Source organism: Cherax quadricarinatus, chromosome 8, assembly GCF_038502225.1.
Source record: "Cherax quadricarinatus isolate ZL_2023a chromosome 8, ASM3850222v1, whole genome shotgun sequence".
NCBI classification, from domain to species: domain Eukaryota; kingdom Metazoa; phylum Arthropoda; class Malacostraca; order Decapoda; family Parastacidae; genus Cherax; species Cherax quadricarinatus.
In genome coordinates, this window is record NC_091299.1 from 6399639 (window position 1) to 6419921 (window position 20283).

The 20283-nt window shown below is 38.5% G+C and overlaps 1 protein-coding gene across 4 annotated transcripts in view; it reads right to left on the reverse strand.

Annotated features, from left to right (window-relative positions):
- Positions 1-6800: 6800 nt before the first annotated feature.
- Positions 6801-20283, reverse strand: part of LOC128685223 (probable peptidoglycan muropeptide transporter SLC46) — a 74216-nt gene continuing 60733 nt past the window's right edge. For 2 of the 4 annotated variants that reach the window (XM_070082814.1, XM_070082815.1), the window contains exons 2-5: positions 15231-15359; positions 13033-13203; positions 11436-12512; positions 6801-7806 (exon numbers count right to left, since the gene is read on the reverse strand). In XM_070082814.1, the coding sequence (XP_069938915.1) occupies positions 7576-7806; positions 11436-12512; positions 13033-13203; positions 15231-15329 (1578 nt within the window). In that variant the 5' untranslated portion in view covers positions 15330-15359 and the 3' untranslated portion in view covers positions 6801-7575. Of the gene's footprint in view, positions 7807-11435; positions 12513-13032; positions 13204-15230; positions 15360-17761; positions 17816-19965; positions 20255-20283 lie in introns of those variants that run through there. The other 2 variants (XM_070082813.1, XM_070082812.1) reach the window with 2 other exon arrangements.

Genomic DNA, 20283 nt, shown 5'->3' on the forward strand with positions numbered 1-20283 from the left:
ATTTTGGGCAATAACACATCGACTGACGTAGGTGTTAAAGCCCCACTAATAAGTTCAATGCCCACAGTATTCACTCTCCTGCGAACACCTGGCGCCATGTCGTTGACTGATTAGCTCGTCTGGGAAACAGTAGAGGGGTGCAAAGCACGTCTGCACTCTACCTCATCCAGGCAGCGAATGCACGACACCTCCTCGTACCACTGCTGTCAGGTTACTGAGGAGCGTCAGGCAAGGGGGTCTGCACGGCCCAATAGCGATGCAGACAATGTAGGCAACTCACGTTACAGGTTTTATTGGACTTGTAATATACGAGGGAGGGGAGGGTATGATTGGAAAGTGTTGCTGGGGTAGGGAAGTCATGGATGAAAACAGGGTCGCCTCCCTGGTAATGGATGACAATAAATGTTTGCGTGAGTGTTGGATGAGTGATGCGTGAGTGAATAATATGTGGACCACGGGTGCTAGGACCTGTGGAGCTGGCCAGTTTTTGTGTGACTGGACTATACACTTATTATATATATTGTGTGTGGTAATATTGATTTACGGTAATGACATTGTAATTTGGAGTTTTGCTATAATAATTGCATGTCTTTGCTCCAACTTGTTTTCTAGGTGCCTTGCACTGCATAGTGTTGACGCTGTGATCATGCACGGTGTCCAGAGATATGCTGTGATATGTTTGTTTTAATGTCTGTGCATTATTGTTCGTCACTGGTGAGCTGCAATTTTCAGTTTTGTTTTGAGAGTAAAGAGTTTCATGTACGTCAGATAGTGTAAATAAAGTTGGGCAACAGTGGTGTTAAAGGTTTTTTGTGTTTAGGTGCGTGCTAGGCACAGTCTTCATGTGTTACTTATGTCATGGTTATATTTTATGTTGTATTGTACTGTTGTCAATAGCAATTTATTATGTCCATATAAGCTGTATAGAGCTTGAATGTCATAGATGAAGCTGTTATTGTTTTTAACATTGGAATTGCATGTTTAAATGTGTAGAAGCTTACATGTGATGGATTTTTGAGACTAAGTTTATACATATGGCTTTGTAGTCATTTTGTATGTGTTTGTGACTTTTCTATATCATCATTGTTGTGTAATACATATTGTTATGTACTTGAACCAATAGGACAATTACATAAAATATTGTTTTGATCATTGCTGTGTGACATTAGATTAGGCAACATTCATTGTTAGCATGTTAGGTTGTAAATAGTGGGGTGGTTGGATAACCACTAGGGGGAGGGTAATATGTCTGTATAATATGTTCAGTGCAATGAATTGCATGGTCTGCAATCGATTATTCAGTACCATTTCAAGGGATGTGTATATAAAAGTGCTGTTCATATCATGTAATTCTGTTGGGTAGCTCCAACAGGTTTGGGTTAAGTGATAGGATGAGGGAGCAGGAAGGGGGGGGTGTACCCACACGGAGTTGTAAGTGTGGTGTGTAATGTTAGCTGTAGGTAGGATTGTGTTAATTTATACCCTAAAATGAGTTTTATATATTATATTTTGTAATGTCATCTTTTAAATAAAATATAAAAAAAAAAAAAATATCTAATTATATATATTTGTACATCAGTAGATAACAATGCATTGTCATTATAAGTTTAGGGATGTATAAACACATTAGCCTCATAACGATTTTTCCTTGTTCGGTTTTTCTTTTGAAATTATAGAGAAAGTAATTGCGAGTCAATTCTGAGTTACATGTTGTGAGGGAAAAGTTCAATAGATAGGAGTAGCGAGGGAGTATATAGTAACAATAGTTTCATTGCCGGCTACTTGTTAAGGTAGGGTAAGTCAAGCTCCCGCTATTCCCGCTTTTTTTCCCCCCACCCGGAAAGTGATAGTTTGACTGCCGGCTGCTTGTTAAGGTAGGGTCAGTCTAGCTCCCACTATCCCTTCCCCTCCTCCTTCCCCCCCCCCCGAAAGGTGATGTGTGGGGCTCTGGTCCAAACAGTAGTCACTAGACTCACAGCTCCCAGCACTACTGTAAATACATGCCTGCCTTGTATTCTAGTGGATTTATGGGTTGAAAGCTTCACTTTTGACCAATATTAAACTTAAGTCTTTTCAGCCTTGCTCTATGTTGACTGTTGTAATAATCACCACATCTTTTAGGTATTGTACTTTTCATGGAGAGTGATTATTTAAGCAGTGGGTAACCTGTCTATCTTTTCAGCTTGGATGACAGAGAGGGTCACCTGTCAATCAATGAGAAGAACTGGTGGAGATGGACTAACGTCCTGAGACTTCCCCTTTTTGGATTTAATTACCTGTGCACCTGTATGAAATTGCAGGACGTAACCCCTCATCATTGCAGCGGTAAAGAACCTGCTTTCCTGTCATCGGGATATAATACTCAAGGCTATACTGTGAAGAACTAGCCAGTGGGTCGTAACCAACACCTGCAACCCCCCACATCATCAGCAACGGCTACGATTTCAACAACACAGTGCCACCAACACCAGACACCCCTATATATATTAGCGTTGAATTCAGTTATCATTTATATTTTTCATTTTTCATTTTCTTTAATGTAGGATTAATATTTCATATTTAAGTGTTTTATATTTTCTATATAATAAAGTGTTTATGTTTGTCTGTTATTATTTCTTTTTCTATTCATTAATTTTCCTGTGGAGGAGCCAGCCTTGGTAATACTGTCTGAAGATATTACAGGGCTGAGTAAGCCTTCACACATGTGTACATCGGTGAATAAATTTTACATGCGCTTATATGCAAACATGAGCATATACATGCATACATATGTACGTATACATGACATTGTATGTATTTACATACCACTAGGGCATCACTAGCTGCTAACAAGTGCTTTAAAATTCAGGGTGGACTCATAGATCTAAACTTACTCCCTGTACAGTACATCCACACTTACTACTGTGCAATCTACATCTACAGGACCTTAAATTCCAATATTAACCTTGACCTAAAACGCTTTCTTGATAGTTGTGACAGAACCCACAGGCATAACACCAGACACAAACATCTCTGACATTCCCCATGTCCGACTATACCTTTACGAAAATTCAATGTATGTCAAAGGCCCTAAAATCTGGAATACCCTACTTGAATACTCTAGAACTGCAGACACATTCATCACCTTCAAAACTACCATTAGAAAACATCTTAACTACCTGATACACCCCGTCAACTAATTACATGAATACCACCTGGTGGTTCACACTTACAATCACTCACCCACTTGACCATGAACACAAATATCATTCTTAATCTTAAAATAATGAATCCTAACTAGTCAGAAGTTGGCCTGTGATACTCCAATACTGAAACTATGTATTGTGCGAGAACAAAAGCATTCACATTGCTAAACTCACAAGCTAGTATTTAGTCACTTAGCCATAATACCAACTTGCCTCATAATTTGTAATATTTTAAAGGTAAGAATTAATCTAAGTCTGCCCGAAATGCCTAGCCATGCTAGGTGTTCTAGTGGCCCCCTCTGTAATTAGTATTTTAAAACATGTAAACCACACAATATCCAAATTCTGTAAACTCAGCATTGTAATCTTTATAGAGAATAAACTTGATTTGATTTAATTTGACAATAATAAAAATCTTTAAGCACCCCAGACCAAACCACATATTCACAGTTCCAAGTGTACCTCATTCTACCAGGCCTGATGCCAACAAGACACTTTTTTTCACTGAAATTACAGGTAAAATAAGCAGATATTGGAGGCTTATCTGTAGTGTATCAATGAATTTTTTTTTTAACAAGTCGGCCGTCTCCCACCGAGGCAGGGTGACCCAAAAAAGAAAGAAAATCCCCAAAAAGAAAATACTTTCATCATTCAACACTTTCACCTCACTCACACATAATCACTGTTTTTGCAGAGGTGCTCAGAACACGACAGTTTAGAAGCACATACCTATAAAGATACACAGCATATCCCTCCAAACTGCTAATATCCCGAAACCCCTCCTTCAGAGTGCAGGCATTGAACTTCCCATTTCCAGGACTCAAGTCCGGCTATATAAAAATAGCCGGTTTCCCTGAATCCCTTCACTAAATATTACCCTGCTCACACTCCAACAGATCGTCAGATCCCAAATACCATTCGTCCCCATTCACTCCTATCGAACACGCTCATGCACGCCTGCTGGAAGTCCAAGCCCCTCGCCCATAAAACCTCCCTTACCCCTTCCTTCCAACCTTTTCGAGGACGACCCCTACCCCGTCTTCCTTCTCCTACCGATTTAAATGCTCTCCATGTCATTCTACTTTGATCCATTCTCTCTAAATGACCAAACCACCTCAACAACCCCTCTTCAACCTTCTAATTTCCACACTCCGAATTTTCTGCATAATATTTACACCACACATTGTCCTTAGACAGGACATCTCCACTGCCTCCAACCGTCTCCTCGCTGCTGCATTCACAACTCAACCTTCACACCCATATAAGAGTGTTGGTACTACTATACTTTTATACATTCCCTTCTTTGCCGCCATAGATAAGGTTTTTTGACTCCACATATACCTCAACGCACCACTCACCTTTTTTCCCCTCATCAATTCTATGATTAACCTCATCCTTCATAAATCCATCCGCCGACACGTCAACTCCCAAGTATCTGAAAACATTCACTTCTTCCGTACTCCTCCTTCCCAATTTGATATCCAATTTTTCTTTATCTAAATCATTTGATACCCTCATCACCTTACTCTTTTCTATGTTCACTTTCAACTTTCTACCTTACACACACTCCCAAACTCATCCACTAACCTTTGCAATTTTTCTTTAGAATTTCCCATAAGCACAGCATCATCAGCAAAAAGTAACTGTGTCAATTCCCATTTTGTATTTGGTTCCCCATAATTTAAACCCACCCCTCTCCCGAACACCCTAGCATTTACCTCTTTTACAACCCCATCTATAAATATATTAAACAACCATGGTGACATTACACATCCCTGTCTAAGACCTACTTTTACCGGGAAGTAGTCTCCCTCTCTTCTACACACCCTAACCTGAGCCTCACTATCCTCATAAAAACTCTTTACAGCATTTAGTAACTTACTACCTATTCCATATACTTGCAACATCTGCCACATTGCTCCCCTATCCACTCTATCATATGCTTTTTCTAAATCCATAAATGCAATAAAAACTTCCCTACCCTTATCTAAATACTGTTCACATATATGCTTCAATGTAAACACTTGATCTACACATCCCCTACCCACTCTGAAACCTCCCTGCTCATCCGCAATCCTACATTCTGTCTTACCTCTAATTCTTTCAATTATAACCCTACCGTACACTTTTCCTGGTGATAAATTAGACACATGTGCAACTCTTGGGTATCTTTATTGAGAAAACGTTTCGCCACACAGTGGCTTCATCAGTCCGTACGTAGGAGAAACTTGAAGAACAGGAGGAGAATGAGGTAATCAGTCCCTCAACCTTGAGTCGATGTGTTCAGTCCATCAATCTTGAATATTCAAGATTGATGGACTGAACACATCGACTCAAGGTTGAGGGACTGATTACCTCATTCTCCTCCTGTTCAAGTTTCTCCTACGTATGGACTGATGAAGCCACTGTGTAGCGAAACGTTTTCTCAATAAAGATACCCAAGAGTTGCACATGTGTCTAATTTATCAACATGTCGGTTCTCTGAACCATTCATCTACAAACTTTTCCTGGTATATTCAGTAAACTTATTTCTCTGTAATTTTTACAATCTTTGTCCCCCTTCCCTTTATATAAAGGGACTATACATGCTCTCCGCCAATCCCTAGGTACCTCCCCTCTTTCATACAATTATTAAACAAAAGTACCAACCACTCCAACACTATATCCCCCCCTGCTTTTAACATTTCTGTTATGATCCCATCAGTTCTAGCTGCTTTACCTACGTAATGCCTCACGTACCTCCCCCACACTTACATTCTGCTCTTCTTCACTCCTAAAAGATGGTATACCTCCCTGGCCAATGCATGAAATTACCGCCTCCCTTTCTTCCTCAACATTTAAAAGTTCCTCAAAATATTCTCGGCATCTACCTAATACCTCCATCTCCCCATCTACTAACTCCCCTACTCTGTTTTTAAGTGACAAATCCATACGTTCCCTAAGCTTTCTTAACTTGTTTAGCTCACTCCAAAAATTTTTCTTATTTTCATTAAAATTTCTTGACAGTGCCTCTCCCACTCTATCATCTGCTCTCCTTTTGCACTCTCTTCACCTTTCTTTTACTCTCCATATACTCTGCTCTTCTTATAACACTTCTTTGTAAAAACCTCTCATAAGCTAACTTTTTCTCTTTTATCACACCCTTTACTTCATCATTCCACCAATCACTCCACTTTCTTCCTGCCTCCACCCTCCTATAACCACAAACTTCTGCCTCACATTCTAATACTGCATTTTTAAAACTATTCCAACCCTCTTCAACCCCCCCCCCCCACTACTCATCTTTGCACTAGCCCACCTTTCTGCCAATAGTCGCTTATATCTCGCCCGAACTTCCTCCTCCCTTAGTTTATACACTTTCACCTCTCTTACTTGTTGTTGCCACCTTCCGCCTGTCCCATCTACCTCTTACTCTAACTGTAGCTACAACTAAATAATGGTCAATGAATTTATATATAAAAAACTGCCCAAGTGTGTTAAAAAAACAGCAAACCTTAATGAAGATGGTTTTAACTTTACAGGAATACAATACTTTGACTCCTTAAGATTTATATACAGTCTGAAATCATTCCTATATAATTGGCTTATACAGGATATAAAAATAAATACCACTGCTAAAAAGTGTGCAAGTAATTTATTTTAATTCATACATCACATAACTGAAATTTTTTTTATCAACATTTGGCAGCGTAAAGCACGCCAAGACACATTTTCATGGCAATAAAGATAGTAAAGTCAACAGACTTATTATTAGTAGGCACTAAACCCATAAGGGTCACAGTTCTAACCCAAGGGAGAATTACCTCCAATTCCTTGATCAAGCTTTTTATCAGCATGGCACCAGCTTCAATGAAGGAATCTTTAAACTTCAAGTCTTGACACACAAATACAAAAACAAAAATTTATATAGTTTTCACAAACAGGTTGGGTGTATACATTTACAAACTCTGTACAATACAGTACACATTATTCTCCCAGAGATTAAAACACGAAATTGTACTTTAATATGTAACTATCTGTAAGAAAATTATTCTCTAATTGTATGAAATGTAAGAAAAAATAAGACTCATTGGAGGAATATTATGAATATATTATAAATATGTATGACAGAAAATTGATTTAACAGACATACTGTATAAAGAGAATAGGTTCAGCAGATATACTGTATATCACAGTGTACACAGCATATACGCATTTCAGTGCAAATACGTATATAGTGTAAATTTAGTACTAATCTAAGAAAGAAAATGCATTTGGTTATCTTTCCCTTGCCCATTCTCCATACAGTACATATTTCCTTCACACAAAACATGGGAAAACTGTAATTAAAAAAATAAATATATACAATATTGCTATAAATGTGGTCATCTAGCAGAGTTCAACATACTAGTTATGTATGATGGGCATGGGCACTGTCACTGGGAGGACTGTGAGCATCATCTTTGTTGCCCTGGTCTACTTGAGTACCCTGCACACTGTAGATGGTGTCACAGGTGGTGTGGGTAGAGAGTGTTGGGTCATGGGTATGAGTGGCTGCAGGTTGTCGACCCATGTCCAGACGAAGGAACACCAGTACCAAAATCAGCACGACACACAAACTGCTTTGCACTACAAAGTTGATCTGTGAATACATTGTAGACAACATACAATGCACATTCTTTTCATTAAACCACAAACTGTACATATTTATATAACGAAGACCTACAATTGGCCAACAAAAATAAGAAACAATTTGTTACGACTCTATATCGTTACATACTGATAGATTAATATATTTCCTCTAATAAAGTGCTAAATTCTCCAATATTAAAACATTTCATGAGACAATAATGAAAATGAGGTACAACTATCAATAAAAGTTGCCACTGTTGTGGCAATAAAACATAGTCAATTATAATAATAAGTTTAGAGAAAAATACCAAGAAGATAGTGTTAGCAAGGAATTAAATTCACTCATGATTTCCATAAATAAATACGTACGTATATAGAAATTTTGAAATATTTTGTGGTATATATTACTGTGTTTTTATCCCTTGGTGTTTTTATCCCTCGGTATTAGGTATTAGGTAGATGGCGAGAATATTTTGAGGAACTTTTAAATGTTGAGGAAGAAAGGGAGGCGGTAATTTCAGGCACTGGCCAGGGAGGTCTACCATCGTTTAGGAGTGAAGAAGAGCAGAATGTAAGTGTGGTGGAGGTACGTGAGGCATTACGTAGAATGAAAGGGGGTAAAGCAGCTGGAACTGATGGGATCATGACAGAAATGTTAAAAGCAGGGGGGGATATAGTGTTGGAGTGGTTGGTACTTTTGTTTAATAAATGTATGAAAGAGGGGAAGGTACCTAGGGATTGGCGGAGAGCATGTATAGTCCCTTTATATAAAGGGAAAGGGGACAAAAGAGATTGTAAAAATTATAGAGGAATAAGTTTACTGAGTATACCAGGAAAAGTATACGGTAGAGTTATAATTGAAAGAATTAGAGGTAAGACAGAATGTAGAATTGCGGATGAGCAAGGAGGCTTCAGAGTGGGTAGGGGATGTGTAGATCAAGTGTTTACATTGAAGCATATATGTGAACAGTATTTAGATAAAGGTAGGGAAGTTTTTATTGCATTTATGGATTTAGAAAAGGCATATGATAGAGTGGATAGAGGAGCAATGTGGCAGATGTTGCAAGTTTATGGAATAGGTGGTAAGTTACTAAATGCTGTAAAGAGCTTTTATGAGGATAGTGAGGCTCAGGTTAGGGTGTGTAGAAGAGAGGGAGAATACTTCCCGGTAAAAGTAGGTCTTAGACAGGGATGTGTAATGTCACCATGGTTGTTTAATATATTTATAGATGGGGTTGTAAAAGAAGTAAATGCTAGGGTGTTCGGGAGAGGGGTGGGATTAAATTATGGGGAATCAAATTCAAAATGGGAATTGACACAGTTACTTTTTGCTGATGATACTGTGCTTATGGGAGATTCTAAAGAAAAATTGCAAAGGTTAGTGGATGAGTTTGAGAATGTGTGTAAAGGTAGAAAGTTGAAAGTGAACATAGAAAAGAGTAAGATGATGAGGGTATCAAATGATTTAGATAAAGAAAAATTGGATATCAAATTGGGGAGGAGGAGTATGGAAGAAGTGAATGTTTTCAGATACTTGGGAGTTGACGTGTCGGCGGATGGATTTATGAAGGATGGGGTGGGGTGGTGGTAAGGATGAGGTTAATCATAGAATTGATGAGGGAAAAAAGGTGAGTGGTGCGTTGAGGTATATGTGGAGTCAAAAAACGTTATCTATGGAGGCAAAGAAGGGAATGTATGAAAGTATAGTAGTACCAACACTCTTATATGGATGTGAAGCTTGGGTGGTAAATGCAGCAGCGAGGAGACGGTTGGAGGCAGTGGAGATGTCCTGTCTAAGGGCAATGTGTGGTGTAAATATTATGCAGAAAATTCGGAGTGTGGAAATTAGGAGAAGGTGTGGAGTTAATAAAAGCATTAGTCAGAGGGCAGAAGAGGGGTTGTTGAGGTGGTTTGGTCATTTAGAGAGAATGGATCAAAGTAGAATGACATGGAAAGCATATAAATCTATAGGGGAAGGAAAGAGGGGTAGGGGTCGTCCTCGAAAGGGTTGGAAAGAGGGGGTAAAGGAGGTTTTGTGGGCGAGGGGCTTGGACTTCCAGCAAGCGTGCATGAGCGTGTTAGATAGGAGTGAATGGAGACGAATGATACTTGGGACCTGACGATCTGTTGGAGTGTGAGCAGGGTAATATTTAGTGAAGGGATTCAGGGAAACCAGTTATTTTCTTATAGTCGGACTTGAGTCCTGGAAATGGGAAGTACAATGCCTGCACTTTAAAGGAGGGGTTTGGGATATTGGCAGTTTGGAGGGATATGTTGTGTATCTTTATACGTATATGCTTCTAAACTGTTGTATTCTGAGCACCTCTGCAAAAGCAGTGATAATGTGTGAGTGTGGTGAAAGTGTTGAATGATGATGAAAGTATTTTCTTTTTGGGGATTTTCTTTCTTTTTTGGGTCACCCTGCCTCGGTGGGAGACGACCAACTTGTTGAAAAAAAAAATGATTATTAATCTCCTAGATTCTATCATATACACTAAAGTATTAAATCCATACAAGTGTGAGCAGGGTAATATTTAGTGAAGGGATTCAGGGCAACCGGTTATTTTTATATAGCCAGACTTGTGTACTGGAAATGGGAAGTACAATGACTGCACTTTTAAGGAGGGGTTTGGGATATTGGCAGTTTGGAGGGATATGTTATATATCTTTATATATGCTTCTAAACTGTTGTATTCTGGGCACCTCTGAAAAAACAGTGATTACGTGTGAGTGAGGTGAAGGTGTTGATTTACGATGAAAGTATTTTCTTTTTGGGGATTTTCTGTCTTTTTAGGTAACCCTGCCTCGGTGGCAGACGGTAGACTTGTTGAAAAAAAAAAAGAAGCCTGCCATTACCTTTACACTGAAGGTATTTTACATTTAACCAATCATTTTGGTATTAAATCTCTCTCTTGTTTGGCCCATCCTTTTTCAGTCTTTGCCTGCCCTGTCAATACTCTTGGGTATCTTGAATTATGTCATCATGCCTTGATGTGATGTCTATCCCCTTGTCCATTTCCTTAACTTTTAACATCTTTAATAATTAACACTATGTCTCAAGCCGCTTCTTCCCAGTTCCCAGCTTCAATATATTTTGAAGCTTTCACGTTTGAAATCCAACAACTAATGAATCATTCATGCACTTATTCCAAGTAATATGAACATGGAAATAAAGGAATCTCTTTATTAGATTATTCCATTACATCAGAGAATGGGACAAAAATATTATCGACATTCTTCAACTTGTGGCCTCACTCGCCAATTTTGCCTTCTGCATTTCATATATTTTGGTATTTGTCTAAGATTTTTTTTCCTTCATCCCGTATTTTTTTTCATTTCGTTAACTGAACTTCTGTAAGGTATCATGTCATAAGCCTTGATAACCATTATATTCCTTTCTAATTACCACGTACAAAATCTGATTAGGTTCACAATGAAGGAAGTGCCAACTCCAAACTTAATCTGGAATTTTGTAAAACAAAATAATTTCCATCAGATGTTTGCTAATCTATTTCTTTGCATTTCCATCTGGTACCAGACATGTTATGTAAGGTAGAAATAGCCTGTCTGTAGTTTGTATGTATGTATATGGAGCAGAGAGGGAGGGGAAAGTGAGAAAACAAAACAAAAAAAACTTACCTGTGGGAATGTTTTGACGAAGGCATTATAGAGTTCAGTGTAGATGGTCTGATCAACTGTAAACCATGCAGACTCCAGGAGGCCAGAGAGAGCTAGGACTCTGCCAACCTCACTCACTCCAACTACTGTTGTGAGCAAAGTTCGAATGGCTGGTTCTATGGCAGGTTCAAACATGCCCAACACTGATGCAACCACCGCCAGCCACCATGTCTCAGGGCCAATAATGCAAGCCAGTACTGCTGACCATATCCCGAGGGAGACCAATCCACCCACAGCAACCATAGTGTCGTGCATACTCATTCTTGCTGCCACCCACACCCAGACCACCATACCAAATTCGTGCACAACCGAGTCCAAGCTGCTCCAGGTGGAAAACACTGCTGGTTTCCATCCAAGCACACGCCTAGCCCACAGGTACACTTGATGGCCCTGGACCAGGAAGACCATGAGTTTGAGGATCAGTAATATCATAAGATACATACGGTTACGTCCAGGTCTGGCCTTGAATGCAGTCCTCAGCAGGGCCACTACATGTTGCAGAGGACCCAAGCGAGCATCCTTCATCTCCTGTTCACTACGCCTCTGGATGGATTTGTTAACACTCTCAGGTATCCATAGTAATACATACACAAAGCAAAAGCCCCATAAAACTCCAGACAAGAAGAAAACTGCAGGGTAGCCTGCAAATTGGTACAGCCAGCCTCCTATTAGGCGACCCAATGGTCCACCAAGATACCAACAGGCATCCAAGAATCCCAGTCTTTTTGTACGATTCTCAGGGGGTGTGATATCTGCTACATAGCTGTAGACCGCCATATTAAACACAACCCATGAGCCTGTGATATCCACTGCTAAGGGGCCTGCATACAGCACTTCAACAGGCCATGAAGGATTTAAAGATGTTACAAGATAAATAGCAGCAACAGCCACAAAGCCCATCAAGACAGCCAGCATTGGTGGCTTACGGCCATGGATGTCACTGAGGGAGCCCATAAATAACACCACAGCTAAAGGGATCAGACTATCCATCAAACTCTGGTAGTAGTTGAATGTGTTCTCATATTTCTGCACAGCAATCTGAAGAAAGAAACACTCCTAAAATAGCTGAATGGTATGCTAAAAAATATGATTTTAGAATTGGAGGATATTAATATACTTATGTTAAACATTTTACAGTATGCATTTTTATAAGTCTATGCAATAATCAAGAAGCAGAAATTTCAATACTACCTGCTATAATCTAAGGTATTTATCTGCATGGAGCTACAACCAGACTGCCCCTCAAGTGAGGTGCCTTAATGTTGATGAGGAGTTTTTGAGTTAAGGAATTGAACTTATCTTTCCTGACTGCCTCCCATTCTCACAGGTGCTGTATAACCCCAATGTGTTTAGCACTTCTCCCATGAATGCACGACTAGTTTAATTAACATTTTAAATTAATAAAAGATATCTTAAATTGCAATATCATATTTAGGCTTTGTCTCAAGAAATCAGTGAAAGGTTACCAAATTAGAGGGACTAGTGCAAATAAAAATCAGTCTAGTAAACTGATGTCACTCAGTTAAATAAACTATCTCAAAGAAAGTGGAGAACCCACCTGAACATCACTGTAGTTGTCACTGTCCATGTTAATACATTCTTCCTTTGTGAAGTTGAGGTTGACACGACACACTCGGTCGATCTCAAGTGTATCTGCCACTACCTTATAGTTGCCCTCAGCCATCATCTTCAGGAACAGCATAGGCTCCAAAGTCACATTCTTCATCACCTGTGGGAACGGAGATTGAGGACAGTGGTTATCAGAGTGCCTGGGCAGGGAGAGCCTCACAACATTGTCCATGCCATAAGTTGACCTTCATCAGATAATTGTAGAGCAAGATGTCATTACTTAGCAATCTACATACTAAAGAATGTTAATAAACAAGAGTACATTTTTAGCTGTTTTCAATGGGCTTTATAGAAGAGTGATTATTATTATTATTATATACTGTACATGCAAAAGAACTAAACATGTCTCATTCAGTGGTGCAAAAGAGATGTCTCTTTACCAAGTGGTAGTACCGGTGGTAGCACTGGTAGTATAGTAATAGTAGTAGTAGGTAGTTGTAATAATACAAAGTAGTAGTAGTAGTATAGTAGTATAGTAGTAGTAGTAGTAGTAGTAGTAGTAGTAGTAGTAGTAGTAGTAGTAGTAGCAGTAGTAGTAGTAGTAGTAGTAGTAGTAGTAGTAGTAGTAGTAGTAGTAGTAGTAGTAGTAGTAGTAGTAGTAGTAGTCGGGAGTAGTAGTAGTGTTGTTAGGTAAGACACAAATGCAACAGTTAGGTAGCTTTATTTCGAAACGTTTTGCCTACACAGTAGGCTTCTTCAGTCGAGTACAGAAAAGTTGATAGCAGCAGAAGAGACGTGAAGACGATGTAATCAGTCCACCACCCTTGAAGTTTTGAGGTGGTTAGTCCCTCAGTCTGGAGAAGAGTACTGAAGAGTATTGTTCCATAGTCAGACTATGGAACGAGGGACTAACCACCTCAAAACTTCAAGGGTGATGGACTGATTACATCGTCTTCACGTCTCTTCTGCTTCTATCAACTTTTCTGTACTCGACTGAAGAAGCCTACTGTGTAGGCGAAACGTTTCGAAATAAAGCTAACTGTTGCATAGGTGTCTTAACTAACAACCTGTCGGCATTTTATACCATTTTAATATTCAGTAGTAGTAGTATAGTAGCAGTAGCAGTAGTATAGTAGCAGTAGTAGTAGTAGGTAGTGGTAGTAGTAGTAGTAGTAGTAGTAGGTAGTGGTAGTAGTAGTAGTGGGTAGTAGTAGTAGTAGGTAGTGGTAGTAGTAGGTAGTGGTAGTAGTAGGTAGTGGTAGTAGTAGGTAGTGGTAGTAGTAGGTAGTGGTAGTAGTAGGTAGTGGTAGTAGTAGGTAGTGGTAGCAACAGTAGTAGGTAGTGGTAACAACAGTAGTAGGTAGTGGTAACAACAGTAGTAGGTAGTGGTAACAACAGTAGTAGGTAGTGGTAATAGTAGCAGGTAGTGGTAACAGTAGTAGGTAGTGGTAATAGTAGTAGGTAGTGGTAATAGTAGTAGGTAGTGGTAGTAATAGTAGTAGTAGTACTGGTGGTGGTGGTGGTAGTAGTAGTAGTTGTAATAGTAATAGTAGCAGTCGTAATAGCAGTAATAGTAGTAGCATTAACATTATTAGCATTATTATTAGTAGTAGTAGTAGAATATTCACAAAAAACATTAAACTTGTATAGGTCATTCACTACTGAAAGAAAGGTCGTTTTAACCTTGATGACACAATGTCATAACTGAAGAATGAAAATCTCATTTTAGTATACAGCCAACCAGGTATGACGGTATCTTTTGTGCATTTGTATTGTATTTAAGGATACTTGCACTATTACATTCGATATTCAGTTCTTTGTTGGCCGTGAAGACCTGAAACCCAAGAACCTGAATGAAGGCATTCTTAGTTAAGGGTCACAATTAGAGTCAAGGTTCATATAATTTAAGTCACACATGAATAAATTCACATTCACAATTAAACCCCAAATTAAGGGATGTAAACAAAAAAAAAAATTGGGCTACAGTACTTTGGACATTATCAAGTCTCCTGCAACTTGAGAATGGTCCAGGTAGAACTAAACCATTGTCTGGTTTTCATTTTGAATTTGTACGTTAGCTGTGAATTGTTCCAGCTACAGCACTGACTTTTATCATTAAGGGTCAAAATTAATAAGCAAGGGGATCACACTCAAATGAAAGGTCACACATGGGTATGGGTTCTATACCTGCTTTACGAATGTAGTGAACGACCTGAGGGGCGATGGTTTATGGGTTGAGGGGTGACGGGGGCTGCTCCTGCCCCCCTCCTCTCCTTCCTTGGACATGGCTTCCCTGGTGCCCAGCAGCGGCGACGTCTGCAGAGTGGTACAATGAGGTATTAGAATAAATTCATGAGAAAGCACTAAACCCGTTGGAGTTATACAAGCCCTTCTGGCACTGGGGGCAATCAAATTCAGAGGAAGGGGAATTTAGATCCAATTTTTTGGATCAAGTGTTATTCATTCTTACAAGGTACTGTTCCCCTACCTGCTTCGTAGAGCACTAACAACACAGACATCAGTGATAACTTAAATACATAAGCTTCTTCATTTTATTATATTAACACATCGGCCGATTCCCACCAAGGCAGGGTGGCCTGAAAAAGAAAAACTTACATCATTCACTCCATCACTGTCTTGCCAGAGGGGTGCTTTACACTACAATTATGAAACTGCAACATTAACACCCCTCCTTCAGAGTGCAGACACTGTACTTCCCATCTCCAGGGCTCAAGTCCGGCCTGCCGGTTTCCCTGAATCCCTTCATAAATATTACTTTGTTCACACTCCAACAGCACGTCAAGTATTAAAAACCATTTGCCTCCATTCATTCCTATCAAATATGCTCACACATGCTTGCTGGAAGTCCAAGCCCCTCGCACACAAAACCTCCTTTACCCCCTCACTCCAACCTTTCCTAGGCCGACCCCTACCCCGCCTTCCCTCCACTACATTATTATTATTATAATCAAGGGGGAAGCGCTAAACCCGTAGGATTATACAGCGCCCAGGGGAGGGGGGATGTGGAAGGCATTCAGGCTTAATTCGGGGAACTGGAGCACAGATCCAATTCCTTAAATCAAGAGCCCCTCACCAACATCAAGGAACCTTCCATGAGGGGTCCCTCCACTACAGATTTATACACTCTCGAAGTCATTCTGTTTTGTTTCATTCCCTCTACATGTCCGAACCACCTCAACAACCCCTCCTCTGCCTTCTAGATAATAGTTTTGGTAATCCTGCACCTTCTCCTAATTTCCAAACTACGAATTCTCTGCATTATATTCACACCACACACTGCCCTCAGACACGACATCTTCGCTGCCTCCAGCCTTCTCCTCCCTGCAACATTCATCACCCATGCTTCACACCCATAAAAGAGTGTTGGTATATGGTATAACTATACTCTCATACATTCCCCTCTTTGCTTCCATGGACAAAGTTCTTTTGTCTCCACAGACTCCTAAGTGCACCACTCGCCCTTTTTCCCTCATCAATTCTATGATTCACCTCATCTTTCACAGACCCATCTGCTGACAAGACCACTCCTAAATATCTGAATACATTCAGTTCCTCCATACTCTCTCCCTCCAATCTGATATACAATCTAATCTTTTTGTTATCCTCATCACTTTACTCTTTCCTATATTCACTTTTAATTTTCTTCTTTTACATACCCTACCAAATTCATTTACCAACCTCTACAATTTCTCTTCAGAATCTCCGAAAAGCAGTGTCATCATCAAAGAGCAACTGTGACAACTTCCACTTTATGTTTGATTCTTTATCTTTTAACTCCACACCTCTTGCCAAGACCCTCGCATTCACTTCTCTTACAACCCCATCTATAAATATATTGAACAGCCACGGTGACATTACACATCCTTGTCTAAGGCCTACTTTTACTGGGAAATAATCTCCCTTTCTCCTACATATTCTAACTTGAGCCTTACTATCCTCTTAAAAACTCTTCACTGCTTTCAGTAGCCTACCTCCTACACCATACACCTGAAGCATCTGCCACATTGATCCCCCTATCCACCCTGTCATATGCCTTTTCCAAATCCATAAATGCCACAAAAACCTCTTTAGCCTTATCTAAATACTGTTCACCTATATGTTTCACTGTAAACACTTGGTCTACACACCCCCTACCTTTTCTAAAGTCTCCGTGTTCATCTGCTATCCTACTCTCTGTCTTACTCTTAATTCTTTCAATAACAACTCTATCATACTTTACCAGATATACTCAACAGACTTATTCCCCTATAATTTTTGCACTCTCTTTTATCCCCTTTGCCTTTATACAAAGGGACTATGCATGCTCTCTGTCAATCCCTAGGTACTTTGCCTTCTTACATACATTTATTAAATAATAGCACCAACCACTCCAAAACTATATCCCCACCTGCTTTCAACATTTCTTTCTTTATCCCATCAATCCCAGCTGCTTTACTCTCTTTCATTCTTCCCACTGCCTCACGAACTTCCCCCACACTCACAACCGGCTTACTCCTAAAGATGCTATTCCTCCTTGCCCTATACACGAAATCACAGCTTCCCTATCTTCATTATCATTTAACAATTCCTCAAAATATTCTCTCCATCTTCCCAATACCTCTAACTCTCCATTTATTAGCTCTCTTCATGTATGTTCTTGAAGCCATACTTTTGGATAAATACACTAATTCACTGAAAATCTTTATAGATGATCTCACAATAAGCAGTAGACTGCTAGGGTTGTTTGACTGTTCCATTGTTGTCAGTATTTCATCACATGACATATTAATCAACTGTCTTGTTTTTTGTGGGAGTTGGCACAACCTGTTGAGATGGACAAAAGAGAATTCAAATGCTCTTTAGAAATATGAGTTGCACGATCTCATCTAGTACCATTTTTTATACTGTACTCACGGTAGCAGTCAAAAATTTGATACATCCTGATGCTCTTGTTAATTTTGCAGGTAACACATTTCACAAAATTTATGGTGAGGCCTTTTACACTGTCCTTATTTGGCTAGATTACTACATTTATGGGGAAGTGATAAACCCTTAGGGTCATACAGTGCCTGGGGGGGTTGGGAGGTATTAAGGTTTGATCCACGGAAAGGGAAGCCAGGTTCAGTTACACGGATCAAGAGCCCCTTACCAGCACAAGGAACTTCATTCGAGGGGTGAACTCTCCTAAGAATGTCATCAGGCTAACTACTAGCACAGAATTACTTCTTCACTTGCAATTTTTTCTTATATATTGACTGCTTTGGCAATTCACATACGTTTGTGTTTTTGTCATCAAATATTGTATATATTAGGTTTAGAACTGGAGCTAGTTCATAGCTCATCACGATGAATGCCTTAATTAACCCTTGCAAATGTCAGTTAGGATTGAAAGTGTACAGCAGAACCTACCCCTGTTTTTTTTTTTTTTTTTTTTTTTTTTTTTTTGCCCTCTTGCATTATAAGAGTATACCTCCTCAGGGGGTTGATGGAATCCCTAAGGCCAGGATGTATTTTCAGCAAATGTAATGAAATCTGTCAGCCTTAATAATAATAAGGTGAAAAACATTTCAAATTCTTATGTTTGAAGATAAACTCATTAATTATTAAGTATTAAGTATTATTATTAAGCATTATTAAGTAAAAACTGTATTTGTATGAAATATTAAGTGCAATTTAAAGACATTAGTTCCATTATATACATATACATACATACACACACACACACACACACACACACATATATATATATATATATATATATATATATATATATATATATATATATATATATATATATATATATATATATATATATATATATATATATATATATATATGTCGTGCCGAATATGTAAAACCGGTCAATTAGCAAGAACTCATTTAAAATTTATTAAGTCCTTTCTAAAATTTTCTCTTATACGTTTAAAGATATAGTTTTTTCATTAATGTTAATGTAAAAAATTTTAATTTTGCGCCAAAAGAATCTTAGAAAACTTACCTAACTTTATTATAACAATATATATATATATATATATATATATATATATATATATATATATATATATATATATATATTTCTATATATATTTCTATATATTTCTATATATTTATATATATATTTATATATATATATATATATATATATATATATATATATTATATATATATATATATATATAAATATATATATATATATATATATATATATATATATATATATAAATTTTTATATATATATATATATATATATATATATATATATATATATATATATATATATATATATATATATATATATATATATATATATATATATATATATATATATATATATCAGGAACACGGTAAAACATGTGGCTAAGTTCTCTGAATCTGACCCAAAATAAATATATTCTTTATACTTAATGAAACTTTAAGTGTTGTTTAGTTCACTTTCCTTCCATTGTTACTGGTGGTGACAGAATGTGTTGCTCGAGCAAGTCAACTGAACATGTATGGTACTGCAGGAAAGTGAACATGTATGGTACTGCAGGAAAGTGAACATGTATGATAATGTAGGAAAGTGAACATGTATGGTAATGTAGGAAAGTGAACATGTATGGTAATGTAGGAAAGTGAACATGTATGGTACTGTAGGAAAATGAACATGTATGGTACTGTAGGAAAGTGAACATGTATGGTACTGAAGTGGCTTTTACGACTAGGATGATTTAGTTTGTGGTGGAACAGAATGGATGGAGGTGAAGGTGGAGGTAATGACAAAGGAAGGTGGAGGACATAACAATGGTAGGATATGATAAAGAAAGATGGAAGAACAAGTGAAGGAGAAAGGCAGACGGTGCGTTGTATGCGTGTAATTTGAGAAAACACTAATAAAGCACCAACTGCACATCGAATCAAAACAAAGAGCAACAGTATTCACCTCATCATCGCCATAAGCTGCCATAGTCGTCCTCTTCATACTGCAACCTTCACTTTTGTAACTCCCGCGGCCTCGACCCCCCTCCTCCCTCCTCACAATAAACACACAACACTGACGTGGCAACACATCTCTCAGCTGCACCACTGACAGCTAACACACTACCTTGTTATCGTTATCACCTTCGCCACATTCTCAACTGATAACGGATCCAAATGTCGCAGAAATCCCCGCCGAAAATGCAGGAAAAATATACGGAGACACGACACCACCGAACAGGAAATGTGAACTGAATTTTCACAGGGACGAGGCTCCCGTCTC